This window comes from Pogona vitticeps, chromosome 4 (assembly GCF_051106095.1).
Source record: "Pogona vitticeps strain Pit_001003342236 chromosome 4, PviZW2.1, whole genome shotgun sequence".
NCBI classification, from domain to species: Eukaryota; Metazoa; Chordata; class Lepidosauria; order Squamata; family Agamidae; genus Pogona; species Pogona vitticeps.
Window position 1 is genome coordinate 77,654,474 of NC_135786.1, and position 18,747 is coordinate 77,673,220.

The 18,747-nt window shown below is 39.5% G+C and overlaps 1 protein-coding gene across 1 annotated transcript in view; it reads right to left on the reverse strand.

The window, feature by feature from the left end:
• Positions 1-3,438: 3,438 nt before the first annotated feature.
• WLS (Wnt ligand secretion mediator) overlaps positions 3,439-18,747 on the reverse strand; it is a 40,970-nt gene continuing 25,661 nt past the window's right edge. The window contains exons 3-12 of the mRNA XM_072997796.2: positions 17,331-17,455; positions 16,195-16,356; positions 13,736-13,872; positions 12,349-12,517; positions 10,883-10,980; positions 9,179-9,242; positions 7,127-7,270; positions 5,630-5,713; positions 5,092-5,245; positions 3,439-4,231 (exon numbers count right to left, since the gene is read on the reverse strand). Coding sequence (XP_072853897.1) covers positions 4,122-4,231; positions 5,092-5,245; positions 5,630-5,713; positions 7,127-7,270; positions 9,179-9,242; positions 10,883-10,980; positions 12,349-12,517; positions 13,736-13,872; positions 16,195-16,356; positions 17,331-17,455 — 1,247 coding nt within the window. The 3' untranslated portion in view covers positions 3,439-4,121. The remainder of the gene's footprint in view (positions 4,232-5,091; positions 5,246-5,629; positions 5,714-7,126; positions 7,271-9,178; positions 9,243-10,882; positions 10,981-12,348; positions 12,518-13,735; positions 13,873-16,194; positions 16,357-17,330; positions 17,456-18,747) is intronic.

The following is an 18,747-nucleotide window of genomic DNA, read 5'->3' on the forward strand; positions in this document are numbered from 1 at the left end:
CCCTTTAGAGTCAGATTGCTGGTTTTTTTTCCACACAGTTCCACCTTGTTACACGTAACCAAAAGGCAATCTGATTAAGACACCAGTGGCTTCCCTTCCCCACTGCAGACAGTTATACAATAGTAAACTCTAGTGGTCGTCAGTTTGTATCACGGGGGCGGGGGCTGGATTTTACATATCTTGAAGAGCAATAAGCTGTATTCTGTTTTTTGAATGGTAATCCTGAGTTCCAAAAACCAAGGATATTGTTGCAGTGGATGAAGACCAGAGCTAGGATAAATTCTCATAGATTTGCATAACAGATTTGTAGTATTGGAAGACTATTAGTCATTCACTGCAGGAGCTAAACACCCACATTTTAAAAGAGCTTTCTTTGAACCGTTTTTCCCCCCTGATTAAGAATATCCTTTTAACAAAAACTGCACAGTGTTTATCAATAAACTTTTTTTGTTCCCCTAATAGAAAGCCGAGCCAGAACACTGGTGCATCCAGCCCAGTATTGTGAACTCTTGATTGCCAATGGTCCTCCATTTCAAGCTATGATTATTTTCTAGCCCTGCCCCTGCCTAAAAACCACTGGTGTTCTTGGATTGTTTCCCATCTATTAAGCAACACTGATTCTAGCTTTCAAAATTCAGTGGGACCAGATATTTTCAAGGTAGTATTGCCTCTTTTTTTCCCTAAGAAGTTGCTGGGTTACAACTTGAAAACTGCTGCAGGTTCTGGTCCTCTTTTTCCATTGGCTCTTTCACTTGCTCCTCTTTTGCCACCCACTACCAGAACATAACTCAAGGCTCATTAAAAAACACAAGCAAGAACAAAGCAATCAGAAGGGATGTTCAAAGAGTAGGAGATATTGTGGCTGCAGTTCTGGTTTAAGCAAGAAATCTAATGTCATAGGTGGTGGTGGTGGTGGTTGTAACCTGGCAACTCCAGCAGTGTCCTGTAAAGAGCAAACCATGTATATAGCTGCGAAACCCTAAAAACATGTTCCTTACTTCTGCATCATCACCCTGTAATCTGCTTTCAGCTAAAAGCTTTCTCTTAATTTCTAATGTTCTGGTGGAGTACCACTTATGTAGACAAAAGGACATAACTCATATATGGCAGGAGTGGCTCTACAGACACTTCAGAAAAAGGAAGAACCTCCTAGTAGTAATATATCCTGGAAAGTGGAATGACTATTAAGAACCCTGCATACTGCAACGTTTTGTCTACAGTGATTTAACAATAATGATGCCAACTATCTACCGTCAGGTGAAATATCCATGGCTCCGTCTTTCCGATCTGGGACTAAGTTTGACTGGAGTTCTTCTTGGTTTGAAACACACAGCCAAATATTTGGAGTTCAGTGTCTTTTGCCCTTCCCTAGTTTGAGAAAGAATTGTACCCAAATCAAAAACGTGCATGTTTTGCACATTTATAGCTGATTTTAACAAAGGCATTGTTTATCTGCATCTTTTGGATTATGTTTTATTCTTATGGGCGAACATGAGAATTTTGTGTTGAATAATTACTTAAAGCTATTTCTATGCATAGATGCCTCTGGTGACTATACATAATCTCTTTAATGTATTTGTTTTGCATAACATGATTTTAAACTTTTTTTTCTTCACAGCTAACCCTGGAAAAATTAGTACTTTTGGACACTTCACAGAATCCCACAGCCAGAACAGCCACTGGTCAAAAAAATAACTTTTCCAAGTGCTGTATCATGACCTATGATCCCCACTGAGCTCAGTACCCATAATGACCATTACCTGGAACAACTGCATGCATATTAAATCCCATGAACAGGTAATGTTATTCTGATTTTTTGCAGCTTCTGCTAATCAAGCCAAAACTGCTCTTCACAGTTGAAAGGAGGCATATATAAAACACCACATAAAACTGGGACTCTAGAATGATACAGTTGAGAATTCAACAAAACAAAAACAATCTGTGTGGTCCTCATGGAAAACAACAACCACCAAACAAGGTTGGTGATACTTTATTAGTAGTAATGCAAAAACAGGCTAGCTTTCACATCCTGCAGGAGTCTTCACCTGTGTAGGGATGACAGAGCTAGGAGATGTGTGAGAAAGAAACAAAAAAGTACCCGAAATCATAAAGGCCAGATGTTAAAGCTAAACTCTGGTTGTATAGTTTAAACTGAAATTCCAAAATGGAGGCTGAAACCTTGTACATGTCTGAACATTACTTGTTTAGTTGTTAAGTCATGTCCGACTCTTCATGACCCCATGGACCAGAGCACGCCAGGCCCTCCTGTCTTCCACTGCCTCCCGGAGTTGGGTCAAATTCATGTTGGTAGCTTTGATGACACTGTCCAGCCATCTCATCCTCTGTCGTCCCCTTCTCCTCTTGCCTTCATGCTTTCCCAACATCAGGGTCTTTTCGAGGGAGATTTCTCTTCTCATGAGATGGCCAAAGTATTGGAGCCTCAGCTTCAGGATCTGTCCTTCTAGTGAGCACTCAGGATTGATTTCCTTCAAAATGGATAGGTTTGTTTCCTTGCAGTCCAGGGGACTCTCAAGAGTCTCCTCCAGCACCACAATTCAAAAGCATCAATTCTTCGGTGATCAGCTTTATGGTCCAGCTCTCATTTCCATACATCACTACAAGAAAAACCATAGCTTTGACTGTGCGGACCTTTGTCGGTAAGGTGATGTCTCTGCTTTTTAAGATGCTGAACATTATCACGAGGGGACAAAACTCATTAGAAAAAAACACAGCTACAAAAAATTTAAGGTGGCCTTTAGGCTGCAAAAAGTTATCATGGCTGTTAATGGGAGCAGGATTTTAGGTCAATTCAAAGGATCAGTTGGAAATATCTTGATGGCAAATATAAACAAAACTTTGCAAACCCTCCTGACTTCATCCAACCACAAGGTATGATTATCAATTTGGCTATAATTGGACTTTTAACCTAAGTGAGAGACCTAAATTCAACCTTTTGTTTTGCTGAGAAATAGATTGCTGTTTATTCCATGAAATTCTGCTCCACGTAAACAGAGGGGACTGCATTTCTTGGGCAAAGCCAAGGACACATCTGCAGAAATCCAAGCCAGTCTACTGTCTGCATGGAGAGCCTATGTTCAAGAACAATGGTCTTAAAGACTGTATGCTACTCATTTTCGGCTGATGCATACTTGCAACTGTGTCAGTGACAGCCCCATGAAGTGCATCTGGTTCCCAGCAGATGTCAGCATTCTCTTTACAATGGTCATCATGATTTCTACCAGAGGATAGCTTGAAACACAGCTGCATCTTGGTTCCTGACAAAAGGAGGTCAGGAAAAGCCACAATATGGGTGTATTTTATTCACAGCTGTTTTTGTTTGTTTGCTTTTTAAGTGGGGAAGATTTATTTCAAAAGAGAAAAAGATTATGAACCACACACACAGGTCCCACAGATGATGAATAAAACAGATACGCAGGATTCCTCAGAGTATATAAAAAGATATTTAATATCAGAAAGACTTGTTAGTGTTCAGGACACACACTCACACACATACATACATACAGTTCAACTTTAAAGCTGAAATGCCCTTTTTGTACCAAAAGTTTACAAAAAGCAGTGTTACACTAGACTAGAAAAGAAGTAATCATTATGTTTACTTAACTATGTAAATATTAATTGAACTGGCTACTTGCCACGTAAAAAACAAAAAAAAATGTTCTAAATGTAGACATTAGGACTATGGAATAAAACCTTGACTTAGGAAGCATGTGAAGTATTTAGACTTGTTTCTCAAGAATATCCATAGCAGCAGGAGCAGCAAATGTGCTAAAAATGAGAGACTGACCCAGAGGTCATACATGGAAATGGGTACCTATCCTTTCTCTAATTCTCTCTCCCTCTCTCTCTTCTGGAGTTAATACTCAAGACAAAACCAGGAGTGTCATGAAATGAGTTCAGATCTTATGCAAGCCCCTCCCCAAAGAAAGATACACCATTAGCAATGAGCATTTCCATCTGTTTTTTCTAGACTGCTCTCTTTCTGTGAAAATGCACAGTCAGTGCTGGATATTCTGGGGATGACAACAGACCTATCCTTGCAAGAAAGGACCATCATCATTCACAACTCCTATCCACAGTTTGAGTCTGTAGTGCTTTAGCAGTTACTCCTGGGCTTCCTTGCGAGCCAGTTTGTAAACTTCTGTTGGACCATCCACATGGGTGATTGTGGTAGTGAGCTGAAGTTCTTCACCGCTGTTTACTCCCAAATCACCTGAAAATACAAAGCTGCATTTTAAAATGAAAGGATAACTTTTGGTGCCAACATAATCACAGAGACATTCTGAGGGTTTTAGAAAACAGCAGGGATGTTGGCGTGTCTGTGGTGCCATATCCTGAGTCCAAGTACCTGTTAAAAATAAGTTTTTCCCCCCAGAAAAAAGTGAGGGGTGGGTGGTCACATGTCACGTCTGAGTCAGTTAAAGTAAAAACTGAGTTGAGTCTAAGACAAGTCACTGGTGCAACTTAACTCCGACTTGAAATTGAATCCTATGACCCAAGTCCCCATCCCTGGAAAACAGTACTATTTTTTAAAGAGTTTGTTCACTTTCCAAGGCAATTTGTGCACTCTGGCAGGATCTAGTGAACTGAAGATGCTCCTAAACTCCTGACCCATGTGACACAACAACCTTTCCTAATCTCGTGCATTCTATGCATGCTGGACAACAACTCTGTCTATCATCCCCAAGCACTGACAATACTGCCTAGTCTAGCCTAGAATGAGGGTGCCATGTTGAGTAAGGTTGTCACAGAAGTAAATGCACAATCTGAATGGTTGACTTTTACACATTTGTTCCAGCCCAGTACAAACTGTTTGAGTAATACAGATGGGCTACACCACTACATGACCACAATGGAAACAAGACCGGTCACTGATGTAAGCCGCCCCGAGTAGACGTTGTCTAGAGGGGCGGGGTGAAAAAATCGAATAAATAAATAAATAAATAAATAAATAAATAAATAAATAAATAAATAAATAAATAAATAAATAAATAAATAAATATTTTCTGCAATCACTTAATTACTGGGGACTGAGCCCCAAGCAAATCACAGCCATACCAAATCTCATCTCACCATTTGATTGATCTTCACCATAGTTTTTGTGTGAAGGCGCATACAGGAACATCAGAGCAAAGACATAAAGATTCCACATCCCATAAATTCCTGTGAAAAAGGCACTGTTCACTTGAACGGTGAATTCGCCCCATTTCCAATGTCCTTCTGTCACCTATTCAGAAGGAGTAAATATAATGAAGCACTGAAGATAGAATACATTAAGAAGCTAAGAAAACAAAAAAATCCCAACATCAGATATATGGAACTCATGCATTCTGTATTTCTTTTCCTCAATTCTGTGTATGGCTTTACTAGTTGCTCTTACATCTATAATGATCTGAAGATGAGCACAGCAATCTGAGCAAACGTTAATTATGGGCTGAAGATGGATGTATGCTAATATTTTAAATAATGACACTTTCTGTTGATCCCAACAGTCCAGGGTGGGGGTGGGGATTCAGATGCTCTTTCCTCACCCAAATTACAAGTAAGCTTCTCCAACAAGTCTGAAGACAGTGGCAAAAACTCCCCTTAGCGTCATTGCTTGAATACTCACCTGACTGACAATGAAAAATACGACTGTCATACCAGCACACGCCAATGTGATCAACATCAAAAACTTGAATCTAAAAATCAATCCCTAAAAAGAGAAAAAGAAAACAAGTAAGGGGAGGGCTAGTGGAAATAAGCAAAAGAAACTCTCCTAGTTATTTCAAACTAGACATCCTGTGATAGGGATATCGAGATGATGACAAAAAACAAACAAACAAACAAAAAGTGACTTCTGATAAAACTCCCATTTGCAGTTTCCAAAAGTATAGTTTGTGCTAAGAAGCAATATCCATATAAGCAATATGCTTTTGCGTGTAAGAATAAGACAGAGAAGTGTGTGTGTGTGTGTGTGTGTGTGTGTGTGTGTGTGTGTGTGTGAGAGAGAGAGAGAGAGAGAGAGAGAGAGAGAAAGAGAAGGGTTTTGAATCTCTAGCCAACACTATCTAGTATCTCATCCTCCTTCAGCATCTATCATCTTTTGTAGGGTTGTCTCAGAAATCATCTTTTGTAGGGTTGTCTCAGAAACCGGTGCTTTTCATTTCAGCCCCTGGTTTGTATCTGCTTCCGAAAAAGAGGCATTAGTGCTAGATCTTTATGGCAGTATTTTATGACTTTCCATACTCAGTTCTGTGAAAGCCAAGTTTCTCCTTCTCAAACTCATTTTGTGACTTGTATACAAATGCAACCAACGTATAAATGGTCACAGCCGTATTTACCCTTACCTAACAGGGATTGTCTAGGGCAAATCTCCTTAACAATCAGGCTAACTGGGAAAAGGCCTGATCTTTCAGTGCACTTAAGAGGCTGACTCACTCAAGGAAAGACTGGATATATCTGTGCTGGGCAACCGGTCTCCTACTGAAAGTTCTAAGAAAGCCTCTGATATCTCCAAAAATTCTTGGTTTTCACTTTTTGCTCCACAGACTGAGGTAGACCCCTGGGTGCATAAAATACATTTATATAGTATGCTCTTTCAGGTATGTCATATTACCAGAAGTACCAGAAGAAGTACACCTCACATCCTGAATGAAGCTTCAAATTACATGCTCTTTATGTGTGAACTCCCTCTTGAGCTTCAACAGAGGCCACCCTGCATTTCAAACAGATTCCCATCTGGAGCTCCACCTCTATTGAAATGAATGAAGGTGCGGATAAAGATTTAGTTAGTTATCTACTAGACCACAGATGGTGGACCTTTGGCCCTTCAGATATTTTAGACTATGGTTCCCACAACTCCTTATCACTGACTATGTGTTCACCACTTCTGCACCAGACCTAAGTTGCACTGGACATTTTACATATCTCTTGGACATTTCAAAATAAGCCTGTATAATATATATATTATTTGTCACAACATACCTCCTCTTCTCAAGACTATGTTATAAAATAGCTTTTAGAATAATTGAAGAACAAAATTAATTTTCATTTACTGGTAGGCAATACCAATGAAAATTAGCATTCTTTTAAAACATTTCCACAAACACATATTCCCCACGCTTACCTCATAATGAAGCCTACGAGCTTTGCTCATTGCTGGGAGGCTGGATTGTTTGCCACTGATGTTTCTGAATACTTGAAACACCATAAAACACAGGAACAAGAAGTAGAGACAGAGGCAGATTCCAGCAACAATAATAAATGCCATCTGAGAAGTGAAGTTAAGGGTGTATTTATCGGGCATACACAAAGAGAATGATAGGAACAGATTGCTCTATTACCAAAATACACTTCTATATTTAATTAGGATCTCAGGGGGAAATCTTCTGTTTGTAAGACATCGGCAGTAAGACTACAGAAGCATAAAAAGGGCCCTTTTTTGAGTCTTCCCCAGACCTTTAGGTTCTTACTTGTGTGCCATCAAAATGATCCTGTACGTAGCATGATGACTCTTCTAGGTAGAGAATACGTAGAAATGGTTTACCATTCTCTTCTTCCGGGGATGCCCTGGGAGACTGTGCAACTTGCCCAAGGCCACACAGACCAGTTCTTCTCCCTGAAGGCACAGTGGGGCTCCAGCTCTGTAATCATATACCTAAACCACTGAGCTATCCAGCCAGCTAGGTTCTTGATATGTCTTTAATATTGAGCAAATACTGAGAAACGACAGAATAAACTAAGGTTGTCAGGTGGATGGTCACCTCTGTTCCACTGGTATGCACAAAAATGTCAGGAAGCTGTTTCTAGCTTAGGAAAGGATCATCAGAGGTTTAGAATGCACCACAAGTAGAACTGGAGGCTCCAATGCTTTGGCCATCTCATGAGAAGACTCCCTGGAAAAGACCCTGATGTTGGGAAAGACTGAAGGCAAGAGGGGAAGGGGACGACAGAGGACGAGATGGCTGGACAGTGTCATGGAAGCTACCAACATGAATTTGACCAAACTCCTGGAAGCAGTGGAAGACAGGAGGGCCTGGCGTGCTCTGGTCCATGGGGTCACAAAGAGTTGGACAGGACTTAACGACTAAACAACAACAACAAGTAGAACTAATGCTAACTCAACTTTATACAAAGAACTCAAGATAAAAGAGCAACATGTGTGATTTAAAGAACAAGCTGGTTCAACTGAAATTCTGCAGAAACACATCTATGCCAGGGTGGCAAATGTATATAAGCCATCCTCTGGTAAATATGCTGCCTTGTTCAAAAGCAGGGATGGAGAACTACTGGCTTTCAAAATGTTCTGGCCTGGAACTCCCAACAGATCCAGATAGCTTGGCCTTCACAGCCCATACAGTAAGAGACCAAATGGCTAAAGATTTCCCAGCTCTGCTCTAAAGGCACAGAGAATGTGTACAAAAGATGACAATTATACCTAGGGCAAGCAACAGGTAAGTTGGGATCTATTAGTACACCAACACGTAGTTTCAACGGATTAGCAAAATCCCATCTGCTTAACAACTGCAAGAACTCTCCGAACGATGCTGTAATAAGGAAAAGTACTGGTGGTGGTAGAATCCTGAATTTTGGTATACAAAGGCAGCAGCCGCGGTCCTGGTATTAAAAACAAGTTCATGGGCTGGGTGAATGATTAGGGATGGCATGATCATTACTTCTCACCATACGCCTGTCCTTCTGAGCTACTGTTTTACACTTTGGTCTGTTTGATGGACCTGGAGGTTCCAGGGGGAAAAAAAATAGCACTACTGGATGCACATATCTGAGAGTCTATCTATTCTGGGTTTAGACTACAGGCAATGCAGTAGCATTCAACATTCATTGTTATTTTCACAATTTAACAAATAAAATGTGCGGTAATTTATAAGAATAAACCTTATAGCAACCGCCCGATCAAACCAAGTCCTTGTTTTCTGTGGTGATAACATCTGCATAAGAAGGTGAGATTGTGGAGAACACAGAGTATGTATGATGCTCCACCATATGTAAATCAAAAGCTTTATCAATTTAGTAGTGTCACCTTCCTTGAGTTAAAAGGTTGTACAGCAGGTTCAGAGAGTCCTGAAGAAAAAGCAGTTGTGGCTTCAAGGTGTCTTTCCTCTTGCCCCACCATTAAGAACAAATCAATGGCCTCATTAAAGTGAAAAACAAAGGATACAGCCAGCTCTGTGCCAACATCTGTAGTCCAGATACTGTAGAATGGATTTTTTAATTGTATTCCTCTGAAAGTAGAAGGAAATTGGCAGAGCAAATCATAAACAGCAAAAGGATAGCATCAAACTACATTTTCCCTTGTAATTTAAAAGAGCCATTAGAGTGAGATTTGAGAGTATCTTGCTAAACATAACACAAAGAAGCCATTTAAAACCTATCTAAACTATAGTTTAAAAAATAGTTTTATGTCACTATACAATGCCAAGAATGTGAACATGTTTGGTTGTTTCTGTGTTACTTAAGCATTTATTTTATATATTTCAACATGCACAGTGCTGTGGGAACACCTTGGCTCAAAAAGCAGCCTATAAATTTATATTAATACTGAGGATGCACAGAGAACTGTGGAAGAGGGAGAAAGGAACTGTCTCCCTTCCAGTACCAATGCAGCAGAAGGAAACGGATGGATCCTTGCCCATGTTCATTTTTTGTTATGTATGGAGACTTGTGGAGGGACTGTAAGTGAGAGAAACCAGGAAGCAACCAAACATAGCATCCATGTGTCGTATTTGATTCCTCTCTCCCATGATGTACAGTAACAACATGCATCATGTGCCATGATCCCATCCAGTGCTTTCCTGCCTTTGCTCCACATTGCCAGCTGCAAGTACAAAGCAAGTAAAACACAAAAAGCTCAATATCATGTTGCTTGGCATAGCAAATCGCACTAGAGTAGGCCCACCTTGTTGCTTAGTATAGTAAATTGCACTCGATGAGGCCCACTGAATCAATGGGAATTTGGTGAGTCAAGTCTTCCATAAGCTCCATTGATTTAAACAGGTAGGCCCATTTGAATCAGTAGAACTTACAGAAGAACAGACTCACCAAATCAGTTCTACTGATTCAAACGGGCCTACTCTAACTGCAGTTTATTTTGCTGAAGTAAATCGCAACTAGACGTGTTTGAATCAATGGAGCTTATGGAGGAGTTGACTCGCCAAATTCCCATTGATTCAATGGGCCTCATCGAGTGCAATTTACTATACTAAGCAACGGGATTCAGGCTATAGTGTGATAGCATCACATCCACCAGTTGGCCACCTTATTACAAAATTATAGGTGACTGGAAGGGCTCTATAGGCAGGATCTCACTAGTTTCAGTAGTAGTCAACGCTTTGTGTACTGTCTACTGGCAGATTTTAGGAGCTCACTGAGAAGCCTTGTGGCATAGTGGTTAAACTGCAGTACTATAGTCAAGCCTCTGCTCACAACCTGAATTTGATCTTAACAGGCCCAGATACCCAGCTTGCATTTGATTCAGCCTTCCATTCTTCTGAGATTGATAAATTGAGTGACCAGCTCATGGGTGTGGGGGGAGCAATGCGTAGTCTGCATAATTAAACTATAAACTGCCTGAAGAGTGCTTTAAGCACTATGGGATGGTATATAAGCAGGACAAGTTGCTTTTGCTTTGCCTAAGGGGATGAAACATCACCAGCGCTGGATTATGCTCATGAAAGGCAAGCAACATTATGAAACAGAGCTACTGGGTTCAGGTTCCATCCCCTCTGCACAAATAATTTGGTAGGTGAGATCACAGTGCTGCCATAGTTTGTCTTCTTGTAAATATAATTTTTTTAACAGAAAAAAATCCAAGCAGAACTAAACACATGATTATTATTAGAAACCCCAAACTCTCTTTCATTACCTCTCACACATGTCAAAGACAAAGAGGCAGAAAGAGCCCACTGCAATTGGTCCTACTTGTTTCCAGTATGCCGAGAAGCGATTTCGTTCGTTTTGATCCTAAAAATTACAAAGAAGATGGCATTTGAAAGGATTATTAGCAAATACATTACAAGAGGAATTATTTCACCTGTACAATGAAGCACATGTCAATTAAGCAGGAAGAAAGAACTATATTTTACTTCAAGGGTGGCTAAAGGGTGACCTAGGGCATTTAAATGCAATTTTTAGGTCTGAAATAACCTTTAAAAACAAACAAACTAGAAATTACAAAACATTTCCAGTTTCTAAGGAAGGCTAGTTGGAATCTTAAAAGGATTCATCTTAAAATGAAGACCAACTTCATTTTCCTCATGTTTTAGAGGGGGCATATTAGCAATTTGTATGTTGAAAATTATTTCTCATTTAGGGGCAACCCACTAAGGTCAAGAGGGATGAGAAGCGCTCCTGGAGCAGATAAAGGCGGCTCATGCTTTACTTCAAAATTAAATTCAAATCCAGTGTTAGTTTCTTTAACATCTGAAAACAATTCAGTCTAGAAAATAAAAGCAAAACACAAGTATTCAGTAAATAACTAAATCTGATAAAATCTGTATGGAAGCGCTTTCTTCCAAGAACAATCCCCTAAAAATGCCGTACTTTCCATTAGGAATACGTTTGAAAGTTTCTGTATCAGCCACAGGCCACTATATTTCATGATGTTCCAAAAGCCTCATAGTGGAGATCATTTCATTGCAGTTGTGTTCCTAAACCAGGGTTGGGTAAAAGTGTCATCCTTGGGCATCTCCCCCACCCCAAGGCAGCCTCCTGAGAACCCCTCACATCCATCTACTCTGAAAAAAAGTTTGGGGGCTCAAAACTGGGTTTTACAAGTGCCAATTTTTGCATAAAACTAGACAAATTCCAACAAGCTCTTAATCCTCTTTCTACCCAGGAAATCAAAACTGGACATGGGTGCCTGGATGCTTTCAGCTCAGAGTTTTTCACATTTAAGCAACACTTTGCAAGCATTTCTTCACCTGGTGTGACTGGTGGCTGGTGGTAATGGGCAACATATGGCCAACCAGCCTGCTAAAGTTGGCCACCCCTTTCCTGAACATATGAGAATAGCCTTCCTTCCTTCAAATCTAACGTCATCTATAAGCATGAGGTCCCATGACAGATAGTGCTTTGGAGCCTGCCTGCCTTTCTTTTATAACAGGATGGACCTCCAGACATTGTTGGACTCCAGTTCCCATCAGCCATTTAAAAAACCAGCATGGTCTGTGACGAGGCATGATAGGAGTTGTAACCCAACTGCTAGAGGGTCACAGGCAGATGAAAGCACACAGTATGTCCCACCCTAACAGCTAATAAAATAGGTTCTTAGAGAGGGGGAAAAACAGCAACCTTCATACATAATGGCTACAAATGGTACAAAACCCCTACCATCATATGCTCTCCACAGAAGATGATCCAAAAGGACAGAAGCATCGCATAGAAGATGCCTTGACGAATGTCTCCAAAAAGCAGCATCCACGTCCAATCAAATCCAATTGAAAACCATTCTACTGGGATGTTTATGAAGGTCATGGAGATCCCAAGAGCAAAGATAACTCTGGAAAAGTAGTAAAATTTTCTAACCTCTTTTTTCATTTCACAGAAAAGATGACCACAAAAACTCAGGACACTCATGTGACATTCAGGGAATAAGGCATCATCACGGTCAAACTGAAATAATAGCTGGCATTTGGGATCATTTTCATGAAGCTTTCTCCAAAATGTTATGCAAAGCTGATTTTAAGATTAGCTACTCTATTTCTGAGCCAGTCATAAAATTTATGCCAACAGTCCTCATGGTTTGTCTTTCTTATCAAATCTAACCATTCTGATAATTTATCCATTTCCGCCGTGTCCAGAATTTTTGCTATTAACTCATCTTGTGATGGATTCTCTGGACTTTCCAATGTTTAGCAAAGATAATTTTTGCAGCTGTCAAGATATCGATGGCTAAATAAGATTTCATTGGTTTTACTGAATTAATATTTGATAATAGAAAGCCTATTATCAATCTAGGAATAGAATATATATCATAACTAAGTTTTACCTGGAACATATGTACCTATGAAATGTAACAGATGATGAGTATTCTAAGATGTTTATGTTAATTTGCACCCTGTTTATCCCATGCCCCAAGCAAGCAAGCAAGCAAGCAAGCAAGCAAGCAAGCAAGCAAGCAAGCAAGCAAGCAAGCAAGCAAGCAAGCAAGCAAGCAAAGATTAGCCTCTCAGGTCTACCTTAAAAGGAAACTACTGCCCTAGCCTGTCTGAAGCAGTTTTAGGTCTACTGCACTGAAAACTTTATATAAATGGGATGGTCTGCAAGGGCCCATCATACAAGAATGTCTAGAATGCTTTAGGGGCAATAGTTGGGGTCCTGTAGTCTTCCAGATTATTTTGGAGTATAGAACCCATCATTTGGCTTTACCATTAGCCATACTGGTTGGTAATGGTGGAAGTCCAACTATATTTGGAGGCCACAAAATGTTTCACTCTTGCACTAGAAAGCCTTGAATGTGAATGTTATAGGCTTAATGTGCTCATATCAAATTTCAGAATGAATTTTATACAGGTAAAGTATGACTTAACTAAACAGGCAGTTATTTTACCCAGGTTTAAGATATCTTACTACGATCAGCACAAATTGCCAATATAAGATAATATAAACCAATGGAAAAGCAGTCACTGCATTCTACCATACCTGAATGTCATCCTTTTTCCAAACTACAATAAATAAATAAATAAAAATTTTAAAAGCTTAGATTATCTTCGCTTACTTTTCCAGGAGAACCGGTGGCCGTGACATCATTGTGATCCGTCTCCAGTACCAAATCATTATAATGAAAATACTGGGTGTAAGGAAGGTTTTCATTGCAAACCACACCTTTGTAAAGCCTCCATTTTGATGGATACCCTGGAAGTGACAGCAGGTGGTCATATTACATTTCTCTACTTTGTCAATATCAGAACTGTTTTCCAAAATCACCACACAACAACAGGCTGGAACAACTATATTGGGTTAGTAGGGGCATCATATGGGGAAACAAACTGCAGTAGATAAAGGAAGTTCTTAATATATCAACAACACATTTTTAAATTCAGAAATGAACCAAACACAGGTCTATCTAAAAGTCTGAAGCGATAAGCAATATTAAAAGGTCTTTTAACTACACTATACAGTATAGCCACCCTTTTCAACACATTAATGCACTGGTCACAACTGCTTCCCTCAAAGAAATGAAGCAACCAGATTAGTCAGTGTTGACTGATTTAACTGCAGAGACAGATGGAAAGGCATGTTATATAGACATGGCTAGAGCTTTCAAAATATTTACAGCCCAAACCAAAGTAGGAGATCTCTAGGCAGAGAAGACAGGTTTCCATACTGATGACACTGGTAACAATTTCTATAGAGATCAAAGTAAGAATTGCATTTCTCCCTAACTGCATTTTAAGAAAACAGAAATAAATAAACATGGAGCTTGATGTTACTTCTCAAATAGAGATGGGCACAAGTGCTGCACATTCCCTGCCTCCCCCTCACCAGCAGGTGCACATTGCACATTCCCTTCCTGTTGTGTGATCTTCCATTCCTGGCAGGAGCATGGACTTTCCTTCTCTGCCTCCTCCAGCAGCTGCCCACTCAGACAAGGAGGCAGAGCAGGGATTTATTCAGCGCTGCCTGTGACTGGCCATGCATATCTATTACTATTGTATTTATTTATTTATTTTTTAAAAGATTACATTTAGAAACTCTTTGTAGAATACAAATGAAGATTCTGATGTTTGTAACATGATTATTTTTGTTCAGTGAACAAACATGATTCAACAGGGATCACATAACCTTCTTGTTACAGCAGCTCCATTGACTGTTGAGCTGGTTCTCAGCACAATTCAAAGTGCTGGTTTTAACTTATAAAGCCCTAAATGACTTGGGTCCAAGTTATCTCAAACCATATTTCTCTTTATGAGTTGCTTAAGTGTTAATATAATCGGGGGAAGCATTTTTCTCAGTCCCACCACCTTCACAGGTTTCCCTACAGGAAAACAAGAGAGGCTCTTTTCTGTTGCTGCTCCCAGACTCTGGAACTCCCTCCCACAGGAGGGCAGTCTCGTTTGCTGCAAGCAGACAAAGATCTTTCTCTTTAGACAGGCTTTCCTTAGTGACTAGGCTCTCTGGAGGGGTTTTTTAAATGGAGTGTTGTGCCTCGTTGCTTTGTATCTTTTCTTGGTGTTAATTTTGTTTTCCACTTTTAGTATGGTATTTCTTTGATTCTTTTTAATATTTGCACACTTACTGTTTTTAGCTTTTAAGTACTATCTTCTAAAGATGTTGGCTGTTTTGGGTCCTTTTTAAGGAGATAGGTAAGGTAAATATATTTTAAATAATTAAATAACTTTGTTTTTGTTTACTTCTTTCTTACAATAACCTATGGCTTAGCTCCCATAAAAGCCAATTTTAATGGGGATAGGGTCAATAAGCATAACAAAGTATCCCTGACAATTCCATATGTCTGCTACCTCTACGAACTGTTCCCACAGTTTCCATCCTTGCATATAATAAGAGGTTAAGATACCATGGAGAACCGATGGGCAATGCAACTGTAACTCACAGATGCACTGACTACGAGTGAAGGAGTAGCCAGAGGCCTCTAACTGTCTTCTGCCAGCAGAAATTTTCCAGAAATCTGACAGAACAGCTCTGCTGGCTAATGTTTGCCAGAAGAAGAGCCAAAACAGGGGAAGAGCAAGAGGTAAGAGCCATGTTACTCCAGATCCAAACATCTTCCAGCCCAGGGACCCAGCCAATAGGGCACAAATTTTGGACAGGACAAGGCAAGTCCTAAGTAACGTTCAGATTTATAGACTCAGATGGATTTGGATCCAGCAGCTTCTGCTGACCCATTTTTGCCACAAGCCCTTGGCCTTCCTGGTCAGTTTAGACTGCACGCTTAAATGCATTTTTTGCCTAAGCTGGATTACTACATGATGATTGGCATGCTAATTTACTAAAGCAAACCCCATTTACAACTTTACCTCTTCCTTCTGATGGAATCTACTGTCATTAGAACAATTAACATTATTAATTATACACTCTGGGAATTACAAGTTAAAAGATTGCAATTTTGTAACTAACATTCCCTATGAAACTAGTTTTGGACACTTGGATTTAGCTGCGTTTTCCACAGAGAAAGAAATCAGCAGACACAAAATGAATTAATGAATGTATAGTTACCACAAGACGGAGATCTTTTATTTCGCCAATTCCCACATTGATGCCTTTCTTTTCGTTCACAGGGAGACGAATGTTGACAAGGTAGAATTTGTGAGCAACAGTTCCAATCTCCATGAATGGAAGTACATCACAATCATAGAACCTGCCTTCATGCTCTGGAATCTGTTGGAACCACCAGGGAAAAGAAAGATGCAATTAACAACAAATTTAAAGTGCACATAACAAAATTTACATTTTTCCAGTATGACAGATTTTCTTCTCCTCTATCCTTATCCTTCTACCTAAACTAAACTAAATAACAAATAATTCTCTCTGCCATAGAAAGCATAAAACATAGGAACTACACAAGACACATTTATTTAATATTTTTCCCTTGATAGTCGATGCTTTGCATAAAGGAACACTTTTATACTTTTGTCGAGTTGGTACAACAATTAAGGGAAAACATAACTGCAATTCATCAAAGAGAAAATCCTGTTGCTTTATTATGTAGACTAAAGTCAAATGGCTCCAGCTGACACACCAAGCCATATGCCCCTGGGAATCATAACAGCAACTCTTCAATTGCTAACTGGAAGAGAGAGGATTTGTCCCGCCTGCGTAATAAAGCAACAGGATTTGAGACACAGTGTTGGCAATCTGTTGACAATATATTGAAAATCCACAGGCACTCCAGAATGAGTCTAGGACATTAGATGGTTGTGGTCTCACAACTACAATGTTAGCATGAAACTTTTGCTGCTTCTACAACAGTTCTATGCCAAGTTATACACTTGAGAATAGATGTAACAAGATAACTTTTCCCCACTTATGGGTTAAAACAGAAGAACCAAGTTTCAGATATGTGTCTTCTTGGCTATTATTTTAGGATTCTGGATGCACAAGATACATTGCTTGAGTTACAGACTCAAAAATGTATCCTGACCTCAAGGGACGACATGGCTATGTTTCCTTGACTCCTTCTACTGTCAAATTCAAAATTATCTTCTCAAGCAGGTGCTGTGGATGTTCTACAGATATAATTAACCACCAAAACCAAGTATGGTATGTTCAAAAGATGCATAACATTATGTAATCATTGGGGCAAAGATGAATCAAAACTTGACTATATCTCATGAGAACCAAAAGAAACTTACTTTTAGAGCTCCAAAAGTACATTTGAGCTTCCTTGTCTCCACTGCCTGTGCCATTTCTTCCCATGGACTGGTCATATCGTCACGGTATGCCAAAGACACATCGAGTGTAACCTCTGCATTTTCTTCTGTAAGAATAAAACATCAAATCAGTTACAGAAAAAACTGTGCAAAGTCTGAAAAGCAGTACAAGCATCTGAAGACAACTGATGTACTACACAGCCTGTTGTATTCATTGATTTAGAAACTTGTGCATACATAAAGATTACTTGCTGGTGTGTGTGGGGGGGGGGACCAAGCACAAGTTTTTCAAAGTTCTGGAATGAATTCTTTTAAAAGCTACTTCATTCAATTAATTTAGGGAGCTCTTTTTCCTTAATACTACACTATTCTTCACTCTCCTTCTCCTCCTTCCCATTCCACTCCTACTGCCTATTCTGATTTTGGATGCAGCAGCTTTGTACAATTATAATGTGTTATATCCAAACCAGTCTCCAAATTTTTATAGTTAAAATGTTCTTGTCCTCCTACACTTCTTTTCCCATTTATTTTGCCACAAATGACCAACTGTACTTTTTGTTTCCCACTAACTGGCCGCAATATGCTAGATTTTGGTATATTATATATTTTATGATTTCTCAGGTCTTTATTCATTCTCTTACTACTACTTTACTGGTCATCTTCTTGAAACAACCCCCCACCATCACTACCTCTTAACATCTGTGATAAAACCACATCTCAACACATTTTTTATGCATGACTGTGTTAAAAATCCACAATTGCAAGCCATGAAGTAGAATGAAGAATACACAACATTGTACAAATAACATTCCCAAAGACATTTTAATTTTTTGTTGCATACTAAATCATTCCTTTTAAGAAGTTGGTCCTGACAATTTTCATTCCAACTGTTATTGCAAGACTATGATTTCACTATTTCCCAGTTCTACACGTGAAATTCCCAACCCTAGGTTTCTACAGTATTGTATTTCTTCCAAATGGTGTCCTGAATCAAGTATTTTTGTTGCAGAAGCCAAACTAACAAATTACACTTGAAGGGCTCATAATCTTTTGTCATCCATGGAAACAGCAGATTTAGTCGTGTCACTACTGCTAAGTGAGAAATAAAGTCTTTGGTCATTTCTTCACCATTAAATGGAAATTCAACCTTGGTACCTACATCCAGGATACACCAGCACCTCTTTAATTCTTTAGACTGACTGATTGATTTGACATGACTCCTGAACTGCACATTTCATGCTTATGAATGCCCATGCCTGGCTTAAAATTACAGCTGGTAGTTTGGGGGCAAAAACTGCAAACACGGCTTCTTCTGGCATCAGTGTATTCCATCTTCAAGTCCAATACTGTTGCACATTATTAGAGACGTTCTGCACATAAGAAGCAACAATTTACTGAG